The sequence below is a fragment of the Fringilla coelebs genome, assembly GCF_963513975.1.
Source record: "Fringilla coelebs genome assembly, chromosome: 16".
In the NCBI taxonomy this organism is placed as follows: Eukaryota; Metazoa; Chordata; class Aves; order Passeriformes; family Fringillidae; genus Fringilla; species Fringilla coelebs.
In genome coordinates this window covers 5,529,132-5,555,274 of record NC_140042.1, presented here as the reverse complement: position 1 = coordinate 5,555,274, position 26,143 = coordinate 5,529,132, and the positions used below count along the sequence as shown (strand labels likewise).

The 26,143-nt window shown below is 42.6% G+C and overlaps 3 protein-coding genes across 9 annotated transcripts in view; 2 read left to right on the top strand and 1 right to left on the bottom strand.

Moving 5' to 3' along the window:
* Window positions 1-10,924, top strand: part of SUN1 (Sad1 and UNC84 domain containing 1) — a 29,419-nt gene extending 18,495 nt beyond the window's left edge. For 5 of the 6 annotated variants that reach the window (XM_084216848.1, XM_084216844.1, XM_084216849.1 and 2 more), the window contains 14 exons: window positions 497-607; window positions 1,238-1,331; window positions 1,447-1,505; window positions 2,658-2,803; window positions 2,954-3,178; window positions 3,678-3,764; window positions 4,131-4,174; window positions 5,075-5,210; window positions 5,757-6,011; window positions 6,557-6,641; window positions 7,052-7,167; window positions 7,651-7,818; window positions 8,644-8,736; window positions 9,164-10,924. In XM_084216848.1, coding sequence (XP_084072974.1) covers window positions 497-607; window positions 1,238-1,331; window positions 1,447-1,505; window positions 2,658-2,803; window positions 2,954-3,178; window positions 3,678-3,764; window positions 4,131-4,174; window positions 5,075-5,210; window positions 5,757-6,011; window positions 6,557-6,641; window positions 7,052-7,167; window positions 7,651-7,818; window positions 8,644-8,736; window positions 9,164-9,277 — 1,733 coding nt within the window. In that variant the 3' untranslated portion in view covers window positions 9,278-10,924. The remainder of the gene's footprint in view (window positions 1-496; window positions 608-1,237; window positions 1,332-1,446; window positions 1,506-2,657; window positions 2,804-2,953; window positions 3,179-3,677; window positions 3,765-4,130; window positions 4,175-5,074; window positions 5,211-5,756; window positions 6,012-6,556; window positions 6,642-7,051; window positions 7,168-7,650; window positions 7,819-8,643; window positions 8,737-9,163) is intronic. The other variant, XM_084216847.1, reaches the window with a different exon arrangement.
* Window positions 10,925-11,391: 467 nt separating this feature from the next.
* Window positions 11,392-22,837, top strand: GET4 (guided entry of tail-anchored proteins factor 4). 2 transcript variants are annotated; one of them, XM_084216188.1, is made up of 9 exons: window positions 11,392-11,585; window positions 15,433-15,511; window positions 15,919-16,000; window positions 16,307-16,456; window positions 18,050-18,188; window positions 19,955-20,095; window positions 20,180-20,255; window positions 20,407-20,479; window positions 21,515-22,837. In XM_084216188.1, exons 1-9 carry the CDS (start codon window positions 11,425-11,427, stop codon window positions 21,601-21,603), a joined length of 990 nt encoding a protein of 329 aa, XP_084072314.1. In that variant the 5' UTR covers window positions 11,392-11,424; the 3' UTR covers window positions 21,604-22,837. The 2 variants fall into 2 exon arrangements, with proteins under 2 accessions (XP_084072314.1, XP_084072315.1); XM_084216189.1 differs by lacking the exon at window positions 11,392-11,585 and adding an exon at window positions 11,995-12,250.
* Window positions 22,838-25,343: 2,506 nt separating this feature from the next.
* ADAP1 (ArfGAP with dual PH domains 1) overlaps window positions 25,344-26,143 on the bottom strand; it is a gene marked incomplete at its 5' end in the record, with an annotated part of 47,311 nt that continues 46,511 nt past the window's right edge. Inside the window, 2 exons of the mRNA XM_084216648.1 lie at window positions 25,344-25,544; window positions 25,915-26,143. Of these exons, the coding sequence (XP_084072774.1) occupies window positions 25,516-25,544; window positions 25,915-26,143 (258 nt within the window). The 3' untranslated portion in view covers window positions 25,344-25,515. The remainder of the gene's footprint in view (window positions 25,545-25,914) is intronic.

The following is a 26,143-nucleotide window of genomic DNA, read 5'->3' as shown; positions in this document are numbered from 1 at the left end:
TAGTCATCACTGGAATTTTAAATTTTTAATTGTTCTTACTTCTGTACAGTAACCCAGATAATGAACTTGATGTATAATTTTGAACAAATAAGCTTTTAAAGTAATGATGTGCTTAAAGCTTGTTTTTGTGGTAGAACTCTTGCTATTCTCTGCTACACTTTGCATGGCACTGTTAGATAAACATGTTACAAAATGTAAACTTGGATTTTGGAAAAGTGATATTCTAACTGCACAGGTAGTGTTCAGTCTGCTTATCTCTGTCCATGAGAATTCAGTTTCTAAACTGTCTTGGTTTTACTTGACTTCATATTTATTAGTGGCTTGCTTTGCTTTAAAGTAGTGAAGAACCAAGTTTGAGATTACTGAAAGGTATGGTTTAAAATTCTGCAGAACATGTGATGGGCAGGGGACCGAGTCTGTTTCACTGCATGTACTGAAGAGAACCTGCAGCTCCTTTGTGTCTGTTACCACATGGAGTTCATTTGTTATAATCCAGGTTACTTTATGCTTCACGTGTTGCGATCAGCGGGAGCCACGGGATGGCTTGTGTCGCAGAAGGTGTTGTCTCTACTTTGGCTGGCCATTCTCTCTCCAGGTTACTATTCTGGTCTGTGTGTGTGTTGTGTGTGTGTGTGTGCATTCCCTGTTCCTTTTGGCAAATGAGGGGACTGCAGGGGCTTACACTAATTCAGCTGTGCTTATGCTGTAGGTTTTGTGTCTTGAAATGCATGTGCTACTTTATTGACCAAAATATGCTTAATGGGAGGGTGTGTTTCTGTTCACAGGCATTAGAGGAGACTAACCAGAGGAAATGAGTGTGTGAATATGGGGTGTTAAGAATAATGGGGTGTTTGGTTTGGCAGTCAATTGCTATATTGGTATTCCTCTTACCAAAAACTGCTGCTGCTAATCTGTTTGTTTCCTGGAGCATACTGAGGTCTCCAGTGTGTGATAACTTGTGTTCAGACATTAATACTGAATTTTTAGTGAGGTAGCATTGTCATAACAAATGAGCATTTCATCTCTTTGCATGGCTGTTGACATTTTTGAGTAGCTGTTGTTACAATGCTGTCATATTTGTGGTACCTAGATGTCAGTAAGCTGCGTGCATTGCCTTATTTATGCATTTCTCCACTCTGCAAAGCATTGTTGGCCACAGCTGCATGTCCCTCTGCTTGGTTTCTTTGAACACGTGCTGCAGTAATTACATTTCACACTCCCACCTTTTGTCTTCTAGGGAGGGCAGCTTCTGGCATGTTCAGGTTGCTTAGAACTGGCTGGTATCAACTTGTTACTCTGATGTCTTTGCTCAAGGTGTTTCTAGTAAGAAGGTGTGTATCCTTTGAAATAATTGCTTTGTGAACTAGTTATTTACCCGGTTATAATATAAATCAATTAATTATGGTAAATGTGTTCTTTCTTGTAAACTGTGCTCTCTTTCTCTAGATGCCTTCCAAAGAACTACAGGTGGTTACTGTTTCTTATCCCACTCCTGTTTCTGCTAGGTATGTCAATTGTTCCCTTATAACACAAATCAGTGTGTGTACTACAGCTGCTCCAAAATAGCATTTTGATTTGATTTATGAAGAAGGTGCAGAACTGGGAAAAAGCAAGTTTGTTTGTGAACAGGGCAGTAATTCAAGTTTCCAGGGCACTGACAAGTCAGCAAGCTCTCCCCTTGTCACAAAAGCAATATTCTTGATTTAATTGCATGGAGCTTTTTAGAAAGAGTGGCTGAGTAAGTAAATGCACTGAAGTCCTTTTTTCTTTACCTCCCTTCATAGGAGTAGCAATGAAAGAGTAGGCTGGGTACTGATTGCTTTGTCAGTCTCCATAGAAGTGTGGTTAAGTTTTTACCAGCTCATCCAAAGTCTTTCCTTTGCTCTAGACCCTGCTTTAGTTTCTTAAGATACTGCTGACTTTAGAGTGGTTAGTAGTCAGTGTTCAGCCAGCTGTCAACTGAAATGAAACAAATTGAAGTATTTACCAGAAGTGCTGGGCCATTTCTGAAAAGCAGTTTCATGTCTTTGTGAGTCTGAAAAACTTGCAGCTATTTTGTGGAGAAGATGAAGCTTCTTGGAAAATTACGGTGGGGATTCAAAGTCCTCTGTATAAGGGTGGACAAGGAAAGAATATACTCTGTGTAGAAAATGCTTCTACTTCCCACTAAGATATTGCCAAAATAAGTGTAATCTTGGGAAATGCTATTTTATTTCCACAGAAGCCTAAGTTTCTTCCAACTTATTAGCTCTTATGCAATGTGATATGTATTAAGTGTATCATGCAACATATTTTCCATGGAGATAAAGAGCAGCATTTACATCTGCCTTCAGAAAATGTAGCCTGTCTTAATCAGCAGAAGTGACCGAGGCCTGGGAAGCAGTAGTATGAGTTTAGGCTTGTACCATGATACATAGAAGTGCAAGTTGCCTGCCTCACAACTGTGTGAGTGGGACTGATGAATGTTTCCTAACATTGAGTACTTGGTTAAAAAGTTTGAAAGTTGGCTCGTGGTGGTGTTTGTTTAGACTGGAACAGTGTCCATTGTGTCCTTGCAAATTGAAAGTAGCTGTATCCTTCAAAACACCATTTGTAGATATAAGCAGTCAGAATGGAGAATTCTTTTGAACACATATTGCTTTTTGTTTCTGTTCTAGGTTTGTGGTTCTGGGGGCTTAATGGCTTCATTTCATTATTACCTCCACTGAACTGGACAAGAATTGGCACAATACATAGAACAGATGATTATGTTCATGTTCCTGAACCACATGATGACTCTTTTCATTCTGTGCAACCTCCAAAGGTAAGGGAGAACAGTCTAGGGAAGAACTTGCATATATTTAAAGATCTCTTAACTCCCATGTCTTCAATATTTTGCAATAACTACTTATTATGCAAGAGTAATGTAGGTAAGTTGATTTTTATATATTAAAGCATTATCCTTATATTTTAGGATACCAAAAATATCTTTGACTTTGGTCGTATAAGTGAGCTGGAAAAGCAAATGGCCTTCGTGTCTGACAGATGCCATGACCGAAACAAAGAATACAACAAAGTGATGAGCCTACTCCAGAATCTTCAAGATCAGGTTGCCACGATGAGTGACAGAAGTGAAACATTGAATTTAATAAAAAATGTGATGAGTCAATATCTTAAAGATATGAAATTGGAGGAAAAGGTAAGACAGTCAGTTATTGATGTTTCCTGATACAGATTGTTCTGTTATATAAATGCAGATTGGGAGCCATTTGACTGGAGGATTCTTCTTCTGCTCTAGAAATAACCAATAGGTAGTAAGGGCCAGGGAGTAGTTGTGGGCATTTGTTCCTCTTTTGTTATTGGTGACAAAGGATTAATTCCAGACAGGTGGCCTAAAGTAGATTCCTACATTGCTGAAAAGCTGCTGGATTTATTCTGTTTCTATACAGATAAGACTACAGAAAGGACTAGTAACAAAGCAGGGATTTTGTGGTAAACTTCCCTGTATATAACCCCTTCTGCAGCTAAATCAGACTTCTGTATTTATTACAGATTCTGTCATTTCTCACACTACCTACAGGATAAATCACTTAAGCATTCACAGAACAGAATGAAAAGTGCACTTTGCAGAAAATATCAGTTATGGTATTTGTACTCCAAAATAAAATATACCCCCTTTTTCTTCTCTGTTTTTTAAGACTGATTTCCTGGCTTTACACAAAGAACATGAGTTGCGTATCCAGACACTGGAAGAACTTCTTAGAAAACTCTCAGCTGAATCCAAGGTATTGACAGTGAGCTTTGCTAACTTGTTCTAACTGTAACCTGTTGATAAAACATACTGACTTTTTTTATTTGCTGTTCCAAACAGCAGTTTCCTTACCTGTGGCTATTACACTTCCCTAAGTCTCAAAATTTATTTGTATTTTGGTTCCCCCTTTTTGGAGAGGGTTACATTCCAAAGTTTAAAAATTATTCCCTTGACCATTGCGGCAGATTCTATTTGGAATGAAACTTTGTTATACAGAGGCACAAACATAATTGTGTATGCAGTCCCATACAGGTGGGACTTTAATATAACATTCTTTATCCTCCTTTCCTTCACTTGAATTTCTTTGTATATGTTAAAACTTAACTTTTGTATTTTTTAGGACATCCAGAAGGAGTTCGACCTAGCCAAATCAAAATCAGTAAGGTATAAGCACTTTTCAAATACATTTTGCTTTTTCACTCCTGATGCCAGCTGACAGTGATCCTTATCTTGTGTCAGTTAACTGACCCTGCAGGGTTGTATTGTCAGCAAGAGCACTTCTGTCTTGTACTGGATTTCAACCGCGGTGCTGAACATCAGCACAGGACCCTACTCCAGTGTGGGGGCAACCCTACAACTACACTTTCATTAGAGAAAGCTATTTATATCATATAGGAGAATGAGGAACTTCTCATCCTCTTAAAATGCATTTGTTTTCCTTCAGATCACTTAGTGAAATATACAGTGGCTGCTTTTGATGGGCTTTGTGTTTAAATTCTTGAACTGTATCGATTCTAATTTTTGTCTCTTGTTTTTTTGCTTATTTGTTGAATTGTCATTTAAATTAGGATTAAATGTGAAATGGTTTTAGAATGAGAGTTGAGATCTTTTTCCATGGCATTCACTGGACACTGATCTATATTGGTCATGTATGAGTTGCTATTTGTAACTCAACACTGCCTCTGGAGTTACTCTGGTTTGAGTGAGGTAGCTTGAGACTCACTTTAACCAGTGGCAAAATCACACAAAGTTTGACTCGTTTGCCAGAAGCCCTTAAATTCCCCCAAATCTGTGTGTGTTTGAGTTATTAACTTGTCAGCCTGGTGGTAATCTGAAGTCATGACTGCTGGATTTTTCCATTATTTCAAAATACTTTGCTTTGAGTATATTATTCTAAGTCTTAAGTAACAGTATGTTACAAGTGCAAGTTCACCGTGTGTATTGTGATGAACAATTGAACTAGAAGAGCACTTTGCATTAGACAAGTATATTCTCACACCTTTGGAATTTGATGGAATGATTCCAACTACTCTTTCCTAATAATTGACTCCTTGTTTTTGTCAGAGATGATGATCAGTACAGTCTACTAATGTCCAAAATTAAAAAGCTAGAACTAGAGCTGGCTTCTATGAAATCGGAGCTGTTATCTGGGGAAAGTGTGAAGACGAGTTGTGAGAAAATGGATGTCATTCATGACAAAGTAAGTTCTGCAACTTCTCTAACTGTCCCAGTAAAATTTGATATTGCTTGGTTTTGTTCACTAGCTTTCTTGAAATGCACTGCAATCAGTAACATGGGAGTAGTATTAATCTTAAAGAATGACAGTGGTGTATGTAGGTTACTGTGAATTTTTCCATTAGTACATAACCCTTTGCTGGAGCGAAGTTTATTGCTTGTTTTCTGCAATGGCAGGGGTTTGCTTGGAAGTTATGACATAGTAGCAGTTCTCTGCACAGTACTTTGTTAATGTATTTTGCTAACCCATGGAAATATGGAAAAGAAACTCATGTAAAAGCAAATTAAGTTTATCTGAGAGTTATTTCTAAAAAATCCTGCCTAAGTTATTTTGAAGCCTTTTAAAAGGTCTGACTGGAATGTAGCCAACAAAAATACAGCAATACTGAGATGGGATTATCAACTTTTACCTAAATAATGACTTGTGATAATGGTCTAGCTATGTACCTGATGGATATTTAATATATATTTATAAAAACTAATAATTGTAATTATTAATGGCTTCCACTAGGTAGATGCCCAGGTCAAGGAATCTGTCAAGCTATTGCTTTTTGGTGATCAACAAGAAGACTTGCCTGAATCACTTCTCCAGTGGCTTACCTCCAATTTTGTGAGCAAAAGTGATCTACAGACTGTGCTGCGGGATCTCGAGTTGCAGATCCTCAAAAATATTACTCTCCATATGTCTGTAACAAACCAAAAAGTAACATCTGAAGTAGTTACAAATGCTGTGACTAATGCAGGGATTTCTGGAATCACAGAAGCGGTGAGTGAGTTTTAATGCCTCAAAAGTTCAACTAAAACTGGAAAGAGTTCTTTAATGGGCATTTTGTGGAGCATAACTGTCAATATAAATGTCAGTGATTTTAGGAGATGTCAGGAACATCAGTTGAAATGAGGAGAACTGCAGGAAATGCTTTATCTAGTGTGTTCTTACAGCATTGATTGTTGTCTGTTGTCAACAGTTGTGGTTTTTTAAAGTGTGCTATCTTGAAAATAGAATTCCCAAGAAACAAGTAGACCAAAAAAATGCAGCTCAGGGTCTTGGGAAGAAGGAATGCAGATTTAAAAAAAAAAACAAACCAAAACAACAAACCAGCAGTCAAGATGCAGTATGAATTTGGATTTTAAGACAGACAACCATCCATTAAAAGTGGCCTCTGTCTTGACAGAGGATTTCAAGGATGTGATGAAGTGCAGCATCTCAAAAAGATGCTTGTAACTTCACAGATATGTAGATATCAATTATTTTATCACTTGATCTTATTACAATATTTTTCCTTCCATTCTCTTGTATGTGTACACCTCTAGCAAGCACAGATTATTGTAAATAATGCACTGAAACTCTACTCTCAAGACAAGACTGGGATGGTGGATTTTGCTTTGGAATCTGGAGGTAAATAGTACCGGAAACACCATTTTACTATTCATGCTTTTAGTAGTATTTACTAGAAATATTAAAATGAAGAGTAAAGCTTAGTAGAGCGTTTTTGTGTGTTGCCTGATCATCAGATCGTTGCAATCTGTGATGGTGTTTACAGGCCTGTACATCAGCCTAGGTCTACATGGGCATGAGTAGAATAGTTCTCAATATGTCTAAAACTGGATAAGAAAGAAATGAAAAACTTTTAACCTGTTCTTAAAATAACATTGTATGTGATTAAAACATTGTATCCACATAAAATTATTAGATCTTAACAATATCTTTAATCTGGTATTCATTAAGCTTTATATAAATCTCTGCCTTAATTGCTCATTTCTTCTTGAAGACTTCCATTTCTGCTAACGTGATCTGTCTTTTTTGAGGTGGCAGCATTCTGAGCACTCGCTGTTCTGAAACCTATGAGACCAAGACAGCATTAATTAGCCTCTTTGGAATTCCTCTGTGGTACTTCTCTCAGTCTCCCAGAGTGGTGATTCAGGTAATTAAAGGCCAAGTAAACAAATGCAGCAATGTTATTTTGTGTGGAGTGGTTTGGGTGCCTCTTTGGGTGCTAGGTGTATCTCTGTAATATATTGGGGCACAGGTACTTGGAGCTGTGTTCCCAAGGGTGGGATTCTTCTGGCAGTCCCTGGACACAGCTGAAGTCCTAGTCTAGCAGAACTGAGAGTCATGGGAAGCTTGGGTGGTGCACTGGGCTTGTGCAAAGTGTGAGGGCTGGGAGGGTTCCTGTTGAGAACTAATCTCAAGGCAGGTCTTCAAAACACCACTGGTAGCTCAGGAGGGTGTGCTGCCTTCCTGAAGAGTTCCACCAAGGAAATTATTTTTGCGCCTTAGTGTTTAAGACTGTCCCTAAGAACTCAAAATTCATTGCAAGTCTTTATTGAAATAAACTAGAAAACATTGCAACATTGTTTTTATTGTTGTGTCCCATCTTGTTCTCTCCACCTTCCTTCTTGTGCAGCCGGACATGTATCCAGGGAACTGCTGGGCTTTCAAAGGATCACAGGGCTATCTTGTGGTGAGACTTTCCATGAAGATCTATCCAACTGCCTTTACATTGGAACACATACCAAAAACTCTTTCACCAACAGGAAATATCACAAGTGCTCCTAGGAATTTTGCAGTATATGTAAGTCTGTCTCTGAATTTAAGTTGATGTCTGTACACAGAATATTTGTGTTACATACCTTGGAGAAGAGTAACTTGAGGAAGGACAGCTAAGAAGCTGATAAACTGTTTCACTCATTGCTCTTAAAAATTGCTTTTATTTGTGAGCTTTGGGATTATGAATAAGAAGGGTTGCAACTAATTTTGGGTGAGCTATTTCTTTACTCTTGCTGTATACAGTAGTAAACACTTGGAGGGAGATGGTTTTTTTATTTGATCTAGTTTTTTCATACACTTCGTTTCATCCTCCTTCCCATTCTTCCTCTCTCCACCCACTATCCTCCCACTTTGTCTCTGCACCTTAACTGTGATGTGCCTTAAATAATTTTTTCAGTTCACTTTACCCAGCACCTCAGTTGTGTAGGCAGGATTTCAGAACAGAACAGACCACAGGGTACATCAGAGAGCAGTTATGATATCTGGGAACTTTTTGTCAGGTTTTTCTAAATGCTTAAACAGTCACCTGCAAGCATCTGAATCTTGACTTCAACCTTGATGTTCTTTCACTGTTTATCCTGAGCAGTTTATATTGTACACTGTGATAAGGATTTAGCCATGAAAATTAAAGGGTTTGACCATAAAAACATGTAAACAGTACAACTATTTACAGGTCAGGAAGCTGGAATACAGAGCTGTGCTTGAACTTTAAATTACATGGGAAACATTCCGGTCCTGGCCTTGATACTCTGATTAAGTGCTGTCTCTTGATACTCTGTGTAGGCATGCTTCTAGTTTGGGCTTGATTGGAAATTTGGTGGAAGCAAAAATCCTTATGCTGTTGTTACAGGGTCTGGAGGATGAATATCAAGAAGAAGGCAAGCTTCTAGGAGAGTATGTATATGATCAAGATGGAGAACCACTGCAGATGTTTCCAGTGATGGTAAGTCTGGATTATAAGATTTAAAGTGTTAGGAAAAAGCAAGTTTTATTTGCTACACTTGTGTGCAATCAACAGTGAAGGGAAAAGGCCTTGTTCTCTTGTGGGCAGTGTAGAAGCTAAGGTAGAAAGTATCTACCTGTGCCTCAAACCTATGGCCCAAATAGAGGAGAGGGCAGGAAGGCTTGTTGCTATGTGGACACAGATGGGGGAAATTGCTAAACATGGGAAGAGTCTGTTCCATGCTGCTTCAGACTCACAAATAATTGTAAGGCAAGGCAGGTTCTGTTCAAATGAACAGAAAATTCCCAAGGCATAGCTTAGGTTCCTGCAAGTACCAACAGTCATTAACAACTAAAAAAGCTTCAGTTGCAGCTGTTTATGCCAGAACCCTGACACTGGTTTGTGTGCTTGCTTTTTCCTTCTCCAGGAGGAAAACGAAGACGCATTCCAAATAGTGGAGCTGAGGATTTTCTCTAACTGGGGCCATGCAGAGTACACCTGCCTTTATCGGTTCAGAGTGCACGGGAAACCTGCCGAGTAATCCACACTACAGCTGGGGGTGGCTGCTTTGTACATTTTGTTCCTAATCTGTATATACTGGGAAGCCTACAACACTGGAATCTGTAAAGGACAAGGATGCAAGATGCACACTGCAGAACTATTGATCCTCTGATAAAGGCAGAAGACTGTCAGCAGAAATGTATAAACCCCAATTTTTATTTGCTCTAAGGCTCAGCTTGTAATTGCCAGTTCGCTTCATATTTCTGTGTCCATGCTGAGAGAAATAATGCATGCAAACAGCTCTGGTTCATAAAGCCCAGTTGGCAAACAGGTGACACACGTTTTACTACAAATGAATGTATAGGTTTTTTTAAAAAGAATAAACCACACTTTCTGCAACTAGGAATCTGTTCTTTTTTAATCCAGGACTTAACTGCATACTTTTGCTAGCTTGGCACCATAAGCCAAAAACTGTGGTACATTTTGAACACTGACTGTGGCTAAAGGTGTCCTTCAGTTGACAGTTGGTTTTAACCTTTTTGGTGGATCCAAAAGGGCTTCTTTGCTACATGTTGAATATAATAAATACTACTGTCAGGGAAAGCTAACACAACCAAAACCAGTTAAACACCAGCGACTGAGAATGCTTTACTGTAATTTGTGGCCGCGAATTGCTCTAAAAGTCAGGGATAACTTGAAGTAACTGAAGTTATTTTAAGGGTTTTTACCATGGCAACTTGGCCAGTTTGTTCTTTTTTTAGTGTCAATCCCACATCGACCTTGATGTACTGAGTGACTGGCTCGGAGCTGATAAGCCTGCTGAATTGCTCAGTAAACACTGCTGTACAGCAGTTGCACTACCTTAGTTTGTCCAAAGCGGGACAAGATTTCCTTAGACTGGTTGATTGTTATTCTCCATTTGTACTGTGAGAATTCGGTGTGTGGAAAACAAGCCTGAAGCAATTCTCGCTGCGTCACAGTTACCAGAGGGACTCGAGCTCAGCGCTGCTGTGTGCAAACACGGGCATTCCTGATCCTCCCCACAAGCCTTAGTCGGGTACCAGATGAGTAGAGTTGCTCCTGGAAACAACATTTTCACATAGAATGAGGTGAAACTGCTTGTTGCCCCCCTTAGCCTTGCTGCTTTGAAGATCCTTTTCGGAAAAGATTCCTGAAATTCACTTGTTTGCAGAATTTTTATCTTGCTGTTCCTAGTGCATTTTGTAGTTACACAGAACTGTTACACATGGACCTGCTGACTGGTTTTCTGAATTGAGTTATGTATGTTGCACAACAGTCCTCGAATGTTTGAAATACAAAAAGTCTCCTTGTGAAGAACTGTTTTTCACTCGACCTAGAGACAGAACCTATGGCCTACGCAGAGGAGTAGATGACACGTGTACAGGTGTTTTCATATTATAGGTTACATATTTAAAATTAGAATTATCCTGTATAAATTGAAATTAGGTAGCTGGGGGGGAATATTTTGAATAACACTAACTTATTTTTAAAAAAAGCAAGATAGGACTTTGTGCAATGTATTTTTGTAAATGCTTTTCAAAATGTCTGTTATTCTTTGCTGCCTCCAAACTGACAAGATGCTATTGAGATGTTTAAATAAAGAGTTTTAATTTTTGAAAGTGCATGTAATACTTGAAACAAGAAATAAAGCCTCTTTTCTGTTTTATCAGCTGCTTAAATAAGTGGGGAAAGAGCTGGAGCAGGGTGGGAGGATTTCGCCGAGGCTTTTACAAGGGGCAGGCCCAGGAGCAGCGTGTGGCTGGTGGGTGAGGCCAGCGCTGGGGCCGGGACCAAGCACGTTTGGGTGGGTGTGGATCCCTTCAGCTGTGTGAGGGAGGGGACTTGGGTTAACTCCTGTGCCCTCCGCCTTGCCTGCATCCCTGCGCCACCGCGCTCCAGCAGCCGCTCCTTGGTTTCTCTTACTTGTTTAAGTTATCCTGCGGTTTCCTGTGCTGTTGCGGCTCCAGGCCCGGCCGTGCCCGGCTCGAGTCCCGGGGTTCGCCTCACGCCGTTCTCAGCCGCCGTTGGCGCTCGGGACGCCGCGCGCAGCCGCGCGGACTGAGCCTCGCGGGCCGCCGTCCGAGCGGGCGGAAGCCGGGCAGCGGGGCGCCGGGGCTGCGTGCGCATGCGCCTGGCGCCCGCCTCCCCTCCCCGTCCTCCGCGCTGATGGCGGCGGCGATCATGGCGGCGGAGCAGGAAGCCGCGAAAGGCGGCGGCGGCGGCAGGAACCGCGGCGGCGTGCAGCGCGTGGAGGGCAAGCTGCGCGCCAGCGTCGAGAAGGGCGACTACTACGAGGCGCACCAGATGTACCGGACGCTGTTCTTCAGGTAGGGCCGCGCCGGGCCCGCCGTGCCGCCCCTCCCCCGCCCGGCCTTCCAGAGCCTTCCCACGCACTCTCCCCTGCTGCTGCCCGCCGCGCCCACGGCCGCTCCCCATTGGCTGCCGCGCCTGTCCATCTCCGCGCCCCGCTCCCTGATTGGCCCGCGGGGGGGCGGGGTGGGGCGGGCGCGCGGCGCCGGCCCAAGCGGGGCCCGGGCCGGGGAGCGGCGGCCTCAGGCTCGGTCCGGTTCGGCCGCGTCACCGCCCTCGGCCCCGCCGGCTCGGTCAGCGGCTCAGGGCGGCGGGGGAGCCGCTGATCGCCGGCCTTTGGAGGCCAGCCCCGACCCCGGCCCGGTCCGCGCCCCGCCGGCCCGGGCACTGTCCGGTGAGGCGCCGGGGGTGTTGCGTCACGCTGCCCGGAGGTCACGGGCAGAGCGGAGGTTCGGCCCCCGTCCCCCAGCGCTGCTCGGTGGCCGCACGTTCCGGCGGGGCCGAGTGAGCCCCCCCGGCCAGCGGGATGGGCTGGGGGTGTCTCCCCGGGCGTCCCCTGGCGCTCGGGTCCGGGCTCGGCCCGTGTCCCGAGGCCTCCTGGAGCCGAGCCCTGCGCAGCCGCTGCTCTGCCAGCTCCGTGTGAATGTCAGGTGGTTGCGAGTCAGGGTTGCAGGGTTTGAAGGTTGGTTGTTTCTCTGCTGGGACGCGGGGTTACTTTGTTTCTTGTCACGGTCACCCTGGAGCCGCGCTCGGAAAGGGGCAGCTCTCAGTGTGGCCAGAATCGCCTGCTCGGAGGAGCTTTTTGGAATAAATTCCACTTGGTGTAGTGTTTGTGTACGTGACAGTGACTAAGTAGAGCAGGCCTGGGCTTTTATTCAGAAATGCTGCTACTGCCTCTTTTGTCATGAGGAGATTTTTTTTATTGCAAAGCATTTTTAGGCTTCATTTTTCAGGTCCACTGCAACTTTCAGGGGTCACCCTTTCTCTCATCAGATTTTAACATGGAGACCCTTGCTTGCAGGAGCACAGAAGAAGGTGTTTGTTCTAGGGGCTTCCTCAGCTGGTCCCAGCTTTGTTTGCTTGTGGCTCTGCTAGGAGAGGACAGGATGGAAATTTGGCTTCACAGAATCAATCCCCAGCTCCATTGCCCTTCTTTGGACACATTCCAGCCTCTCAGTGTTTTTTATGAAGTGAGAGGTCCAAAACTGGACACCCCTCTCCCTGTCCTGTGTCTTGTGTCTCCTATCCTCAGCCCTCATCTGTGTTAGGAGGAGAACAGGCCTATGAGTAAGCACAGAAAAATAACAGTCATGGAAGGAAGCGGGGAGGAAAGTCCTTGGTGCATAATCCTGCTTGTGCTCCCAGCATACATCAGCCAGCCTGCCCTGCCCTGCCCTGTGTCCCAGCACCATCACATTAAATCAGTTTGTTCTTCCATAACCCCTCTGATGGGATCAGTCAGGCACCATCCAGGCCTTAAGACTTAAATTGTATTTGAGAATAAATCTAAATTTAAGACAAAGCCTGGCCTATTTTATAGTAGGGATTATGTGATGTGGTGTCTGCAGTGGTGTGAGAAGTCTTGGCTCAGGAGGTCACTTCTCTTCCAGTCTTCTGGATGTATTAACTCACATACTGAAGCCTCCCTGAATTAATTTGGAATCAAAGATCCTGCCTTTTCCATTTTAAATACAAGTGAAAGGATGTGTTCAGGTAAATGAAAGGGTGACATTTGCATAGCTGGGTAGTCTTGTCAATCCTTTGTAAAATGTGATAAAAATCAGCTTTTTTTCAGGCACATTAATGCTGATTGGGATGACCTGAGCTCTGGAACTGTGATTGGGTTAGCCAGTGCATATTCCTTTAAACACACAGGCCTGTAAAACATTTGTCTCATCTGTCAGAGGGTAAACTTGAAATCCTGACTCAGTTTCATGCACTGAGCTGTATTTTAGGGTGGAGGAGGGGAAGAAGTGGAGGAGGAAAGATTACCATAAGCCTGCCTCCTGCAGAGTTATTATCCCTCTGTGATCCACAGAGCAGGTGGAAAACTGCTGTTCCTGCCTAACCCTGAGCTCCCTCAGACACACCTGAGCTGGTGGTGTTTGCTACGTCCCAGTTTGGCTGGACTCTTCTCTCTTCATGATTTGGTAACTGAGTCACTTTTCAAAGTGTAATATCCTTGTTACCTCCATTTCTATTTCCCTGATACTTGTAGGTCATTTTTCTGGTGTAAATAATGTGTTCCAGGATTGCTCTTGTTTTAAATACCATTTAGAGAACTGTCATCAATATTTATTTTTATTAAACAAGTTTTCTGATAAAAGTTCTTTGAAACACCTCAGCTCTTTAAAATGTATTTTATATAGTAAAATTGTTTTCAGCAGCTTTTAGTATCATCTGTAATAGTTCTCAGATTAGGAGCTTCCATATAGCATTGTGAATCTACTGGAAGTAGAATTTGTGGAAGTGGATCCATGCTGAGTGCAACTCCTAGAAGCAAACCTGGCTGGGAGCCCAACTATAAAAACTTTGGAGCTGTGGATTCATTTGACTCACATTTACCATGGTGATTGCAGATCTGAGTTGTTGAGAATTATTCCAAAACACTACCATTGTGCCTTCCATTATTTCAGCTCTGTTTTGGATAAAAGACCTTGGTGTTTCTCAGAGTTGATGAGCAGGATGGGAGGAGTGTCTCCTCCCTTGTTTGTTGTCTTTGTGATGTTACCAGTAGGGGACACGTGTGACAGGAATCTGGGGCACAGCACAAGAGGTTTGGGATGCTCTGGTTGTCCCTTTGGTTGGTGTGACCCCCATGGCCACACTGTCCTGCTGTCCCACCACCCCCAGAACACCAACCCCTCTGTTACTCCATGGGCACTCTTGGGCTTTGGAACAGCCTGAGGGGCCCTGGGGCTTCAGGATCAGAGGGGCTGCCCTGAGCCCCAGGAACAGAAAGGGGTGACACGGGCACAGCCCAGCCAGTGTGTCACAGAGGACAAAGCAAAGTGCAGGTGCTAAAGCAGCAGGGTAGAGCTGACACTGTGATATGAGCAAATCAGCTACTGAGAGCACAGACTTCTTGAGTAGCAGTTGAGAGAAATGGAATTTGGAAACTCTGCCACACCTAAACTGCTTTTATGGGAAATGCTGTGTTTATAAGCTGGAGCTGAGACTCTTCAAGAGCTGTAGTTACTGACAGTGATGATGTGCAGGAGGCTGCAATCACAGCTCTGTGGTAAGAGGTCCTGAGGTAACCACTGGGAGCAAATTCTTTAATTCCTTATTTCTTTGTTAACTCTTAAGTGAGAAGGGTGGAAGGTGTGTTTGAAGCATTATATTTTGTTTCTTTTGAAGTGTTGCATGGTGAATCTTGCTGGCTGTGCTTATCTTACTCTCAAAACCATGAGAGATGAGCTTCTTTGATTCAGCAGAGGGCTAGGACAGTCACCTGGCAGAGGACATTATTGGTCAGAGAGACCAGTGGAAAGGTCATCATGCTCTCCAGGAGTTATTACAAAGGTTGTTTCACTGGGATGGCTTTGGTAGAGGCTCAGTACATTGGCATCTTTTGCTCAGTTGAAGTCTTGGATTAATTCCCTTTTCTTGTTCCAGCCCCAACATATTTGTAGCTCTCTCCATTTTCATTCTTATATTCTTCATTTTATTCCATCAGGTCTGGAGCAGAAAACTAATTGCAGTTCAAGCTACATCATTATTGAAACTAACCTGATTTCAAAATAAATCTCTTGTCATTATTTGAAATTTTATCAGTCTTTTAATCCTTTAAATATAAGTAACTTTAGGCATATGAAACTAATTTAGTGGTAATTTTTATCATGGCTTTGGTATTTTTTTCAGGTATATGTCACAAGGAAAACATGCAGAAGCCAGAGAACTAATGTATTCAGGGGCTTTACTGTTCTTCAGTCATAACCAGGTAAGTGACTGGTTTTGTGTGTGTGGCTTGAGGGAAGGGAATTGTTACTCCCAAGATTTTGAGAAATGAATGGTGAGTTCCCAGTGGTAAATGTTTGGGGTAATTGCTTTGTAATCTTTTTTTTTATCTCTTTGTTGAGCCTTTCTCCACAAAGAAGGATTATGCCAAGCTGGAACATGCAGCAGTAGTGTTTGTGAGCATTCAAACAATGCCTGTGTTCTGCTTTCCTGGAGGCTTCTCTTTGATGCCATCAAATTACTGTAATTTTTTTATCAGGAAGGCTGAGACTTGATACTGTGCCCTAGCTGTTGATAAAAGCATTAAACCTGCTGCTGCCAAAATTCTGGTTGATGTTTCTTTTTATGCCCTGATACATTCATCACTGCCAGTATGTGTCTGTTTTGTAGCAAAACAGTGCTGCTGATCTGTCCATGCTGGTTTTGGAGTCTTTGGAGAAGTCGGATGCAAAAGTAGCAGAAGACCTTTTAGGTGAGGTGGCCTCTGCTCTTGGTTTGGTGGCATTTAGTTGTGCTTTCCCTTCACAGTCACTTGTTAACAGTCTTGAAAGCTGCTGTCCTTTTTGGATGCCTTCCCAAGGTGGCTAAGGGTTACCTTCCACATAGGAATGGTGTGGGGGAAACTTTGTTAGAGAATTGTGGGTTCCTGATGACTCTGTGGGCATGCTTGGAACTAACACTGCTGCCTTCCTAAAGATGGATCTTAGAGCTGCTTTAGAATCAGCAGATCATCTTATTTTTCTTAATGCTAAATATTTTTCAATCTTATTACTTCTAGAAAACTTGGCTAAATTGTTTAGTTTAATGGATCCAAATTCTCCTGAAAGAGTGGCTTTTGTATCCAGAGCACTAAAATGGTCCAGTGGGGGATCAGGAAAACTTGGACATCCAAAACTACACCAGTTACTAGCTATTACCCTGTGGAAAGGTAAGAAAAATCAACTGGCTTTTCTGTGTTTTCCTTTGAAAATGTTTAAAGCAAGGTGTTATAAGAGATCAGCTTTGGGAATAATCTAAAGCTGAGGTGGAAATGATTGAGTTCTGCTATTATCTGATTTTTGCATTAATGTCTTCGTAATGTTACAGAAAAAAAAAGGGTCTGTAGCTCTGTATTAGTGCAAAATTCAAAACACAACTGCTGTGAGGCTCTCCGTAAAAAGCAGGTTGATCCTTTAGACATTGAGGTAGTTTGATTGTGTCATAAGGAGGAAAATTGCTGGGAAGCAAAGATGTGCTGTTGGCAAGTACTTTTGTTTTTAAATCCTGGATAAACATAACAAAGATTGAAATACATCACCTGGCATCCAAAACAGTCTTTGGACTGTAATTAAGTACTTTGTGAGAAGTTGGCCAGCGGGATTATTTCAAAATGAATGCTATTGCCTTTGATTTATGAGGCATTTTATCACTTGTGATGGGATGTAAGAAAAACACAAAATGCACTAAATAATTATTGTACTTGTGGATGATAGCCAGTATTTACAGTCTTGTGTTCAAAACATAACAAAGGTGATTGAGAACAGTTGAATACATGCCATTTTTTCTGTGGTTTCTCATGGATAACTGTGCAAGATGATTGTTTATTTTACATTTTTCAGTAGCTGCCAAGTGATGACAGTGGTTTCATGTAACAACCCTGACCCCATAATGGTCAATGCTGCAGCCTCTCTGTGTGCCATAGGCAATTCCCTAGCTGCTCTCCTGGGATTTATGTTAGCCTAATGATGGCTGCTGCCAGCCAGAAAGGAAGGATTTTTCTCACAGCATTCAAGTTAGAGGCTGCTACAATTAGGATAAGAAACTGTTGCATTCTGAAGCTAAAAGTCTCCATTTTGCAGCCGCCTGCTCACTGTTCTCTTGAAGAGCAAGATGCCTACATTTTCTTAGTCTGTAGCTTTTTGAGTTTCATCACAAAAGGCTCAGATTTTTAAAACAATGCTTTCAAATTCAAATTATTAGCAGCTATATCCAGTTTTGTCATTGCTGTGATTTTACACAATCCTTTGCTTCAGGTTCTAACAAATCATTGCCATTTCTTACACCATTTTTCCTGTATAATTGTTGTTTTGTTCAGCATATGAAAGTGATTTTAGTTTTGGTAGCAAGAGTGGGCTAAGCTAAAAATAGGAATTGAAAGAAGGATGCTGAAGGTGCTGTTTGACTTCTTGGGGCCCTTGGTCTATGGAATTTCTTGATTCCTGTCCCAAACACTGGTGATAGCACATCAAGTGTCAGCATTCACTTAGACAAAATGATACAACCAAAGTTCAAGCCAGCAGTAGCTGTAATTGAGTAAACTGTATTTAATAGCAGTTGTTCAAATGTACTTAGAGTAAAATTTATTATTATCTCCCTTTATAAATTATTTGTAACTTACAGACTTTTTACCAGCTGTCTTGTTTATATACCACACCTGTAACTCTTGTTCGTTTACCAGCTAATAAAGTACAAGCCTAATAAATTTATTTTTATGTTCAAGTTAACTGATCTCTTAAAAGCCTTTTCCTTTTTCTTTTTCTAGAGCAAAACTATAGTGAATCTCGGTATCACTTCTTGCACTCGACAGATGGTGAGGGCTGTGCAAATATGCTGGTGGAATACTCCTCGTCCCGCGGATACCGCAGTGAGGTGGACATGTTTGTAGCTCAGGCAGTACTACAGTAGGTGTTAAACTTCTTCTGAAGCATTCTGCTGGGATGACATTATGTGTGGGACCAATCTAATTTAACCACACAGCCTTTGCAAAAGAAACTGTGAAACTGGCCGGAACAACTGTCTGAAAACCGATGTGTTAAATTTGTCAGACTGGGGAGAAAAAAAGTAAAATAATGTATTAAGGTCAAGACCTGAAATTATGTTAATTGCTTGAACCTTGAAAGCACAATTCTTAGCTTTATTAACACCACTTTATATCTAGTTAGGGCTTATCTATATGTTCTTACAAATACTGGACTCAAGCAGGCCCTGTATTTAGCACAGAACTTGCTCTCACTCAGGTCATAAGAGGCAACTTGTCATGGTCAGCCTGGTCTGTGAGCAGCAGCTTGATGGTTCTTGCGTTGACAGAGTTGCTGCTGGCTCTCGTTTTTGGCATTTATTTTGTAGGCGGTGGGAATGCAAACTATTGTGTGCTTTTGCAGAGCTCATGTAGAATGAAGGTTGACAAAGCCAATTTTACTGTGTTTAATCAGCTGATGGCTTTCTTCAGGCAGGGAAGGCAGCTCATGGAGGAGTCTGAGGAGGAGGTGGAGACAGGACTGTGTGGCAGGGAGTCAGGGAGAGAGTAGGTGTTGGGGGAGAGGGAGGAGGTGAGAGCGAGTTTGTCTCTCTTTTGGCAGCAGTGAGCTGTCATGTCAGATTTGTCCTGCTTTCCATAGCTGGTTGCTATAGATTGCTGTGATTTTGAGCAACAGCAAATCCTTTATGGAAATCCAGCATGTGAAGGACTCAAACAATTTTATGGGGAGAAATTCTGTGAAGAAGTTACAAGATTATTTTTTCAGTGTTTATGCAGCACTTCTACTGCATCATTTACTGGCTTATATGTCAAATACTGTGTTAAATCCTCTTGCATGGTAGTTTATTCTCTAATGAAAATAATTGCAGTTCCTTGCTGTCAGTGAGGCAAAAGAGCCCCAAGCCCTTGCACATGTGAGGGTGCAGAATTAGAGGCCAGCCTGCCATCAAAAATGACATGGCTTGTGGCAGCATTCCTAGTGCTTGCTGACAGCATTTGTCCCAGATAAAGGCCTGTTAGGCCAATGGGACTTGCAGAGATTGCCAGTTAAATTAACTGGACCTGAACAAGGATTTGATCTGTTTGAGGGATCGATCTGTTGGGGACAAATGGTTTGGGAGCTCGAAGTGCAGCTTTATTGTGAGATTTTTAGGCATGCGTGCCAAGCTATTAGTGGTCCTGATGCCACATTATGTTGAGGTGGAATGGAATGACAGAATCAACAAATACTGACAGATACATACTAAAAGGAGATGTGTTTGGGGATGAATGGGTCTTTAATTCAATTTTAACTCAGCATAGTAAATCCTGGACCAGTAGATGCAATATCATTTTCATGTGAATTACAGGATAGCCAGTCTTTCCGCATTTTACAAATTGATGCTCTCTTTTAGTAACTATCCTGTACAGTCTGCTTAGATCCTGGTTGAACTCATTCTATAAATATTTAATGTCTGTTTTCCCTCCCAATCTGCCGATTCCACAGTGTGTTCTAGTAGTGATTTCCTCAGCTGATGGCCAAACCATCCCCAAAGATGTCCATCTCTACCAGTTTCATTTTGCCATCAGTTCAAGCCTGACACGGCCTCTATGCACAAGTGATGTAGATTTTGGCTTTCCCTTTCTCTGTGGTGAAACCATTTCTCTACCCTTTGTTTTTAACTTGCCCCATTCTCTTTCCTTTTTCAGATTTCTCTGCTTAAAAAATAAGACCAGCGCATCAGTTGTTTTTACGACATACACACAGAAACATCCTTCGATAGAGAAGGGTCCACCCTTTGTGCAACCACTGCTAAACTTCATCTGGTTTCTGTTGTTGGCAGTTGATGGGTACAGTCTGATTTCTGTCATGTCCTTCTTGGTTTCCTTGTCAGTTGTTAACTGAGATTACATTTTTGGTTGTTTCCTTTCTAGAGGAAAACTAACAGTATTTACAGTATTGTGTGAACAGTATCAACCTTCGCTGAAAAGAGACCCCATGTATAATGAGGTGAGTTACTCATAAACAGGATTGAAGTAATGGCTGATTGTCTCCAGCTTTGTAGATAAGAGCTGGTGATTTACCTTGCCTAGGTGACTTCTGCTCAGTATTTCCACCTATAAATGAAATAATTGCCTTTTTTCACCTTGTGTCCCTACAGTACCTAGATAGAATAGGACAGCTTTTCTTCGGAGTTCCGCCCAAGCAGACCTCGTCCTACGGGGGATTGCTAGGTAAGCTTGTAGGTACCTCCAGGCTTTGATCAGTGACCTGGATAAAACACCTGTGTTGGAAACAGATAATCTGTTCTAAGCAATTTATAATTCTTTCTGTAGCCTGTAGGAACAGCACCTGCTGTAGAATACAAGATGGATGGGGTTGCATGTGAAAGTGGTTTGGGGGAACTTGTAGACTTTTCATCACTGAGAAGGGGAGAAGCAGTAAAAAGACTTATGGTTAATTTCTGACATTATGGTATAGCTTCCTAATGTAAAAGCTGGTGTTAAAGCTTAATTTCCTCAGAGTTCAGTGACTGATTTTTCTTAAACCAAATATGGGGCTTTGGTGGAGATCTAATCAGTACTGATACAACATGAATGTGTCCAAAGAGGAAGTTCTGAAATTAATACTGCCCTTCTACAAGGACTGAAATTTAATAGAGAAATTCAGCCCTCATTTCCTGGCTCTTGAATAAAATGTGCAGAAAATTAATGTTTTCCCTGAGAACTAAGCTTCTTTGCAAAGTGACTTGAAGCTTTACCTACAAACATCAATTCACTGATACCCAAAGCCTGATGAAAAACATGAACATCATGTTTTTACCATCTGTAATTTGCTTTTCAGCAATTCAGGCATCTTTAAATTGAAGCCTCTGAGTTTCAGACAATTTTTTTACAGCATGATGCAGACTGTGGCTGCTTTTTGAGAGTTTCACTGCTGGAGGTGTGTTTTTCCTCTTTTGGTTGGGTTTTTTTTCCTCTGAGGGCGCAACTGTAGCACATAAATATGTGACTTCGGGTTTTTCAAGTGTATTCTTAGAGAAGGAACAGTATCAGTGAACAGCTAAGAGTATACAGCTTCCCAAATCAATATTCATAATGGAAACCAGTGTGGGATTACTAATGTCTTGGCGAGACTCTTCTACTTCAAAACTCTTGGGGTTTTTTTGTTACAGAAATCTGTACTGTAGCAGGATGGAAGATCAGTTGAAAGTTTTTGAGATGAGAATGTAAAACTAGTGATTTTGACTGTCCTGTATTTTATTCTAGGAAATCTTTTAAACAGTCTGATGGGAACTGGGGAAGATGATGACACAGAAGATGGTCAGGAAGACAGCAGTCCTATCGAGCTCGACTGAATGTTGTTGTCATTGGGTGCTGTGTAAATCTGATGGTTCGATGACTCCAAAGACACTTTTGGAATTTGAATCCTGCAGTTGTTTCTTGGCTCCTAAAAGGGCTCCTCTGGTCTTTTAGAAATGGTTGCTGAAATGTTTATACTGTCGGTCTATATTATTTATGTAAAAAAAAAAAAAGAAAGAAACCAACAAAAAGTAGCCAAACGAACCAATCGGAGCGGTTGTTAGTGGGTTTCCGATCCAGCGGCTGGGACTGATTAAACATAGTCTGCGGTTTCTGATGCAGTATTCCCTTTTGCACAGTCTTTCAATAAAGCATAAACATGGGGCTTGTCCTTCACGGCCTACCCAATACCATCTGTGTTCTGAGAAAGCCTCCTTGCCCTCTGCCCTCTTCCAAGGAAGATCTCGAAAGGCAGGGGGAGCAATTGAATAATTGATTTACGAGGCTGGTGCCAAAAGTACTGCGAGACGAGCCAAGCAGCATAATTTGAGATGCACATCCAAGAGACATTGATGCAAGAACTTGCTTCCACTGCCATGAGTAACATGCACACCCTTCATACTGCCTGCCCCTCTCCCCAAGGCCAGGCTCTGGCTGAGCCCACGCATGTGTTTAGCCGGTACTTCCTGAAAAGCACAAGGTTGAATAGCTCTTGAGTAAAAGCCCATCAGTGGAACGCAGGTAATTGGCTTCCAGGTGGATCTCTCTTGCCTAGGTATAAAAATTTGGCATCTAAAATATGTCCTGTGGCTTGTGGCTGTACTTTGGAAGAGATTTTGCCAGTGTAAGTTCCCAGCTGTACGTGCAGGCGGCAGCATTGCTGTGAGCAGAGGTGTTTGAACTGGGCTGGATGGCAGGAAAAGGGATACTGCAGAGCTTCTGGTTCTTTATGATATATTTATTTTTCTTGGGTGATTGATTCATTTAACACTTTCTGTTAAAAAAGGAATAAATCAATAAATAATGGAGTAACTTCACCCCCAGCAGTAGGCATAGCCATTCTCCATCTCCTCTGTAATGCAGCACAGTCTGGTACAGGGAACAGGTGAAAGGGTGGGGAAACGCTTTATTTTTTCACGATGAGAATAAAAAGGCTTAGATTAATAAACAGCAATCATGCATGGGGGAGGGATTAATACAAATTTATTGACTGTATGAAAAAAAAAAAAGGCATTGACAGGAAGACTTTGTGTTAATTGTGAAGTCTCAAATAAACACTTTATACCAGGATGTGCGATACTGCTGCTTTCTAAGAGTTTCCCAAGCAGAGCTTTACATTCCTTGCTATTTTCTTCACTCTGCATTTCACTGTGGGTCATCCAGCCCTCGGTGCTGCAGCTTCACCTCTGTGCAGTAAAGGTGTAATTCTCTTGGGGTATTGGAATATCTGGGGCACCTGATCTTGCTTTGTTGTGCAGCAGGCTAAGGGAAGAGCTCCCTCTCCGGGCTGGTGCTGTAAACATTAAATAAATGATCTGGCATGTCAGCAGAGGTTTAGACCCACAGCATTTCATTCCTTTTGGCTGCCAGGAATGTGTCTCTCAGGCAGTGTGAAGTGTCCACAGGCGTCCAGCTCATGTCCCCTGCTGTGTCCTGTGTATGTGACCCCAGTGTGAGGTTTTTGCCTCTGCTCTTGTCTGCAGCCTCCAGCAGCCCCCACTGTGAGCTCTGCCTGTGCCCTGACCCCAAACCCCAGCCCTGACAGGAGGGCAGTGCTCCAGGGCTGGGGCACCTACAGCTGGATATACAAAATGTATATTCAATAATTACAACAGTATATACAGAATGGATGTATGTGTGTGTATATAAAATATATACCTAGGAATTTAAAATACATGTATATACACACACACATATAAACAGCCTTTTGTATAGATAATAATTATATACTTGTATTACATATAATTTGTAATATTATTCTTAATTATACATGCACACAAAACAATTTTTATAGCTATCTATAAACACAAACAAGGAGCTCAGTCTGTCCTCTCCCTGCTTCTGCTGTGCCTAGGTTGGTAAGTGTGAATGACAGTGTGTGGATAACATACACTTATAAATACTTTAAATATAAGTTAAAAACGTAATTATAATTATGCATACACATGTGCATGCAGATATATGTATTTTTATATGCAATATATACAGCTTAAATTTATAAATATATTTATAAATTATATGTATATAAAGCATGCACATGTGTAGATAATATATAATCACATACTTTAGAAAACAAAGTATAAAAATGTCTACACATAAACAGGTGTCTGAAATACATTTAGCTTATATATTTGTAAATTGAATGTCTGAGTGCTACATCTGTACATGAATGTGTGCATATGAACACCTCATACATACACACACATTTTATCTATTACACCTATCCACTATGCAGGTTATAGTTGTCTGAATAGCCAACAACCCCTTCATAAAGTTTATTTCTTTATTCCCCAGAACCAGCTATCCTTTGTGTATGTGTGCACACATAAAGTATTACAGAGAAAATACACAGAATATGCACTATAACACACACATATACACAAATAATAGCTAAAATAATACACATTTTGTTTTGAGGGTGTCCCACACCCCTGGGGCCCAGCACCTCCTTGTGTCCCTCTACTGCTTTTTAACCCCACCTCCCTGCCCTGCCCCAGCACCACACGGCCACGGCTCTGACGTAATAATAATTTATTGGTTGGAATGACATTTAGTAGCACAGTTGTCTTACCAGTGACAGAACGAATGCACACAGCCGATGGGATGCTCTCAGATACACAACCACCCGAGGAAACGCGTCGGACAGGTCCGTGCCTGGGGCTGGGCCTTCAGGGCACGCTGGAAATCTCATTTTGGGGTAAAAATCCAGCACCTGGTGTGCAGGTCCCAGCCCGCCCGCCCTAACTGCAGGAATTACAGTGCTCAACACCGCGCTGAAACGTCACTTCAAGCAGCTTTTTTTTTTTTTTTGCTTTTTTTTTTTTTTAATTTTTTTTTTTTTTTTTTTTGGGCAGGAGAAGAAAAATCAACCAAAAAAAATTGAATTATCGGGGGAAAAAGTGCAACCACCAAGTCTGGAGAAGGGATGTGCCCGCTGGGAGTGAGCTGGGACAGGCTTTGATGGTGCCCATCAGCAAAACTGCAGATAAAGCTCAAACCCCCAGCTCCCCAAACAGGGCAAAGCACCCCAGACCATGGAACAGGGATGACCCAGGGAGCCAAATACAGGCCTGGCCCCCAAAGCTCTGCTCCCCCAGCCTCACCTCATGGGTTGGTGTCTCCCTTGCAGCCCCCTCCTCCCTGCCCTTCATTAACTTAACGAGGCTGATGATGCCCATTTCCTCTATTTCTAAGTCCTATTTGACCCTCTCTGGGTACAGCATCACCTCCAGCCCCAGGGGGATAATTCACTTATCATTTACCCTGGCACCATGGCAGGCTCAGCTGCTTTGCACAGCACCTTTCGTGTGCTTCCAGGCTGCTTCCCATCCCACAGGGATGTCACCCTTGGGGACTTGCAGCCCCCTGGAAAGGGCTGGCAGCCATCTGGAAGTGTGGGGATGCTCAGCTCCAGCATCCAGGGAAGAGTCCCACCTGCCCCTGGGATGTGCCACCAACAGTCTCTGCCATCCTGGTGAAGCTGGGTGGGTGTGGGGTGCTGGGGTGGCAGGGCCACCTGTCCCATCCCACAGAGCAGCCACAGAGCTGAATTTCAAGTTGGATCAGGATCTTCTCCGACGTTCCACTGCCGCCCTTCCGACATGATCACGTGAATGATGAGGGGAAAGGGAAGTACTATTATTGTTATTATTATTACTGTTATTATGAATTATTTTTAACATTTCAAATAAAACCACGTCGTGTTGTAAACAGAAGCTCACTCCTCAGGTCTGCCCAGCCAGTCCCAGCTAAGGTTTATGTTTGAAATGGGCTTCCACTGAAAGGAAAAAACAGATAAAATAAAGTTAGAGCAAGGCAAGCACTGGCAGGTGGTGACAGCCTGGCACAAAACCACCCTGACAGCGGTCCTTGCTGGTGCTCCTTGGCTTCAGTTACCCCTATAACCATACAGCAGCATGGACATCACACCAGAGGCGATGAAGAGGGAAGGATACCATCCTCCTCCTCCTCCAGGGTGAGCCCCTCTGCTCAAACAGCCTTTGCATCCCCTGGGCAGTGAGGAGCTGCCTCACACAGAGCAGGAGGGAGCGATGTCCTGACCCCCAGTTCCCTGCAGCCATCCCATCCTCCAGCCCAGGGCCCACAGCAGGGCCAGCACTGACATCCAGCCCTCCCAGGGAACACACCTGCGTATTCCTGAGGCAGCATTGGCCGGCTTATAACCTTCTGGAAGGTGGTGATCCACTCCAGCTGGTCGTCCTCTGTCTCGCAGGCGAAGAGGAACTTCCGATCCGGGGTGACGATGGTGATGCCGTGCTGCCAGTGGTTCCCCTGCGTGGACGGTGGGAGCCCTTCCAGCACCTTGTAGCTGTTCTCCTTGCTCCCAATAAAAACCTCCCCTCTAGCAAAGGCATC

Coding starts and splice junctions, on each gene's coding strand:
- GET4 (XM_084216188.1), top strand. CDS start 11,425: ATGGCGGCGGCGATCATGGCGGCGGAGCAGGAAGCCGCGAAAGGCGGC. Junction 11,586..15,432: donor TACCGGACGCTGTTCTTCAG/GTAGGGCCGCGC, acceptor TATTTTTTTCAG/GTATATGTCACAAGGAAAAC. Junction 15,512..15,918: donor TGTTCTTCAGTCATAACCAG/GTAAGTGACTGG, acceptor TCTGTTTTGTAG/CAAAACAGTGCTGCTGATCT.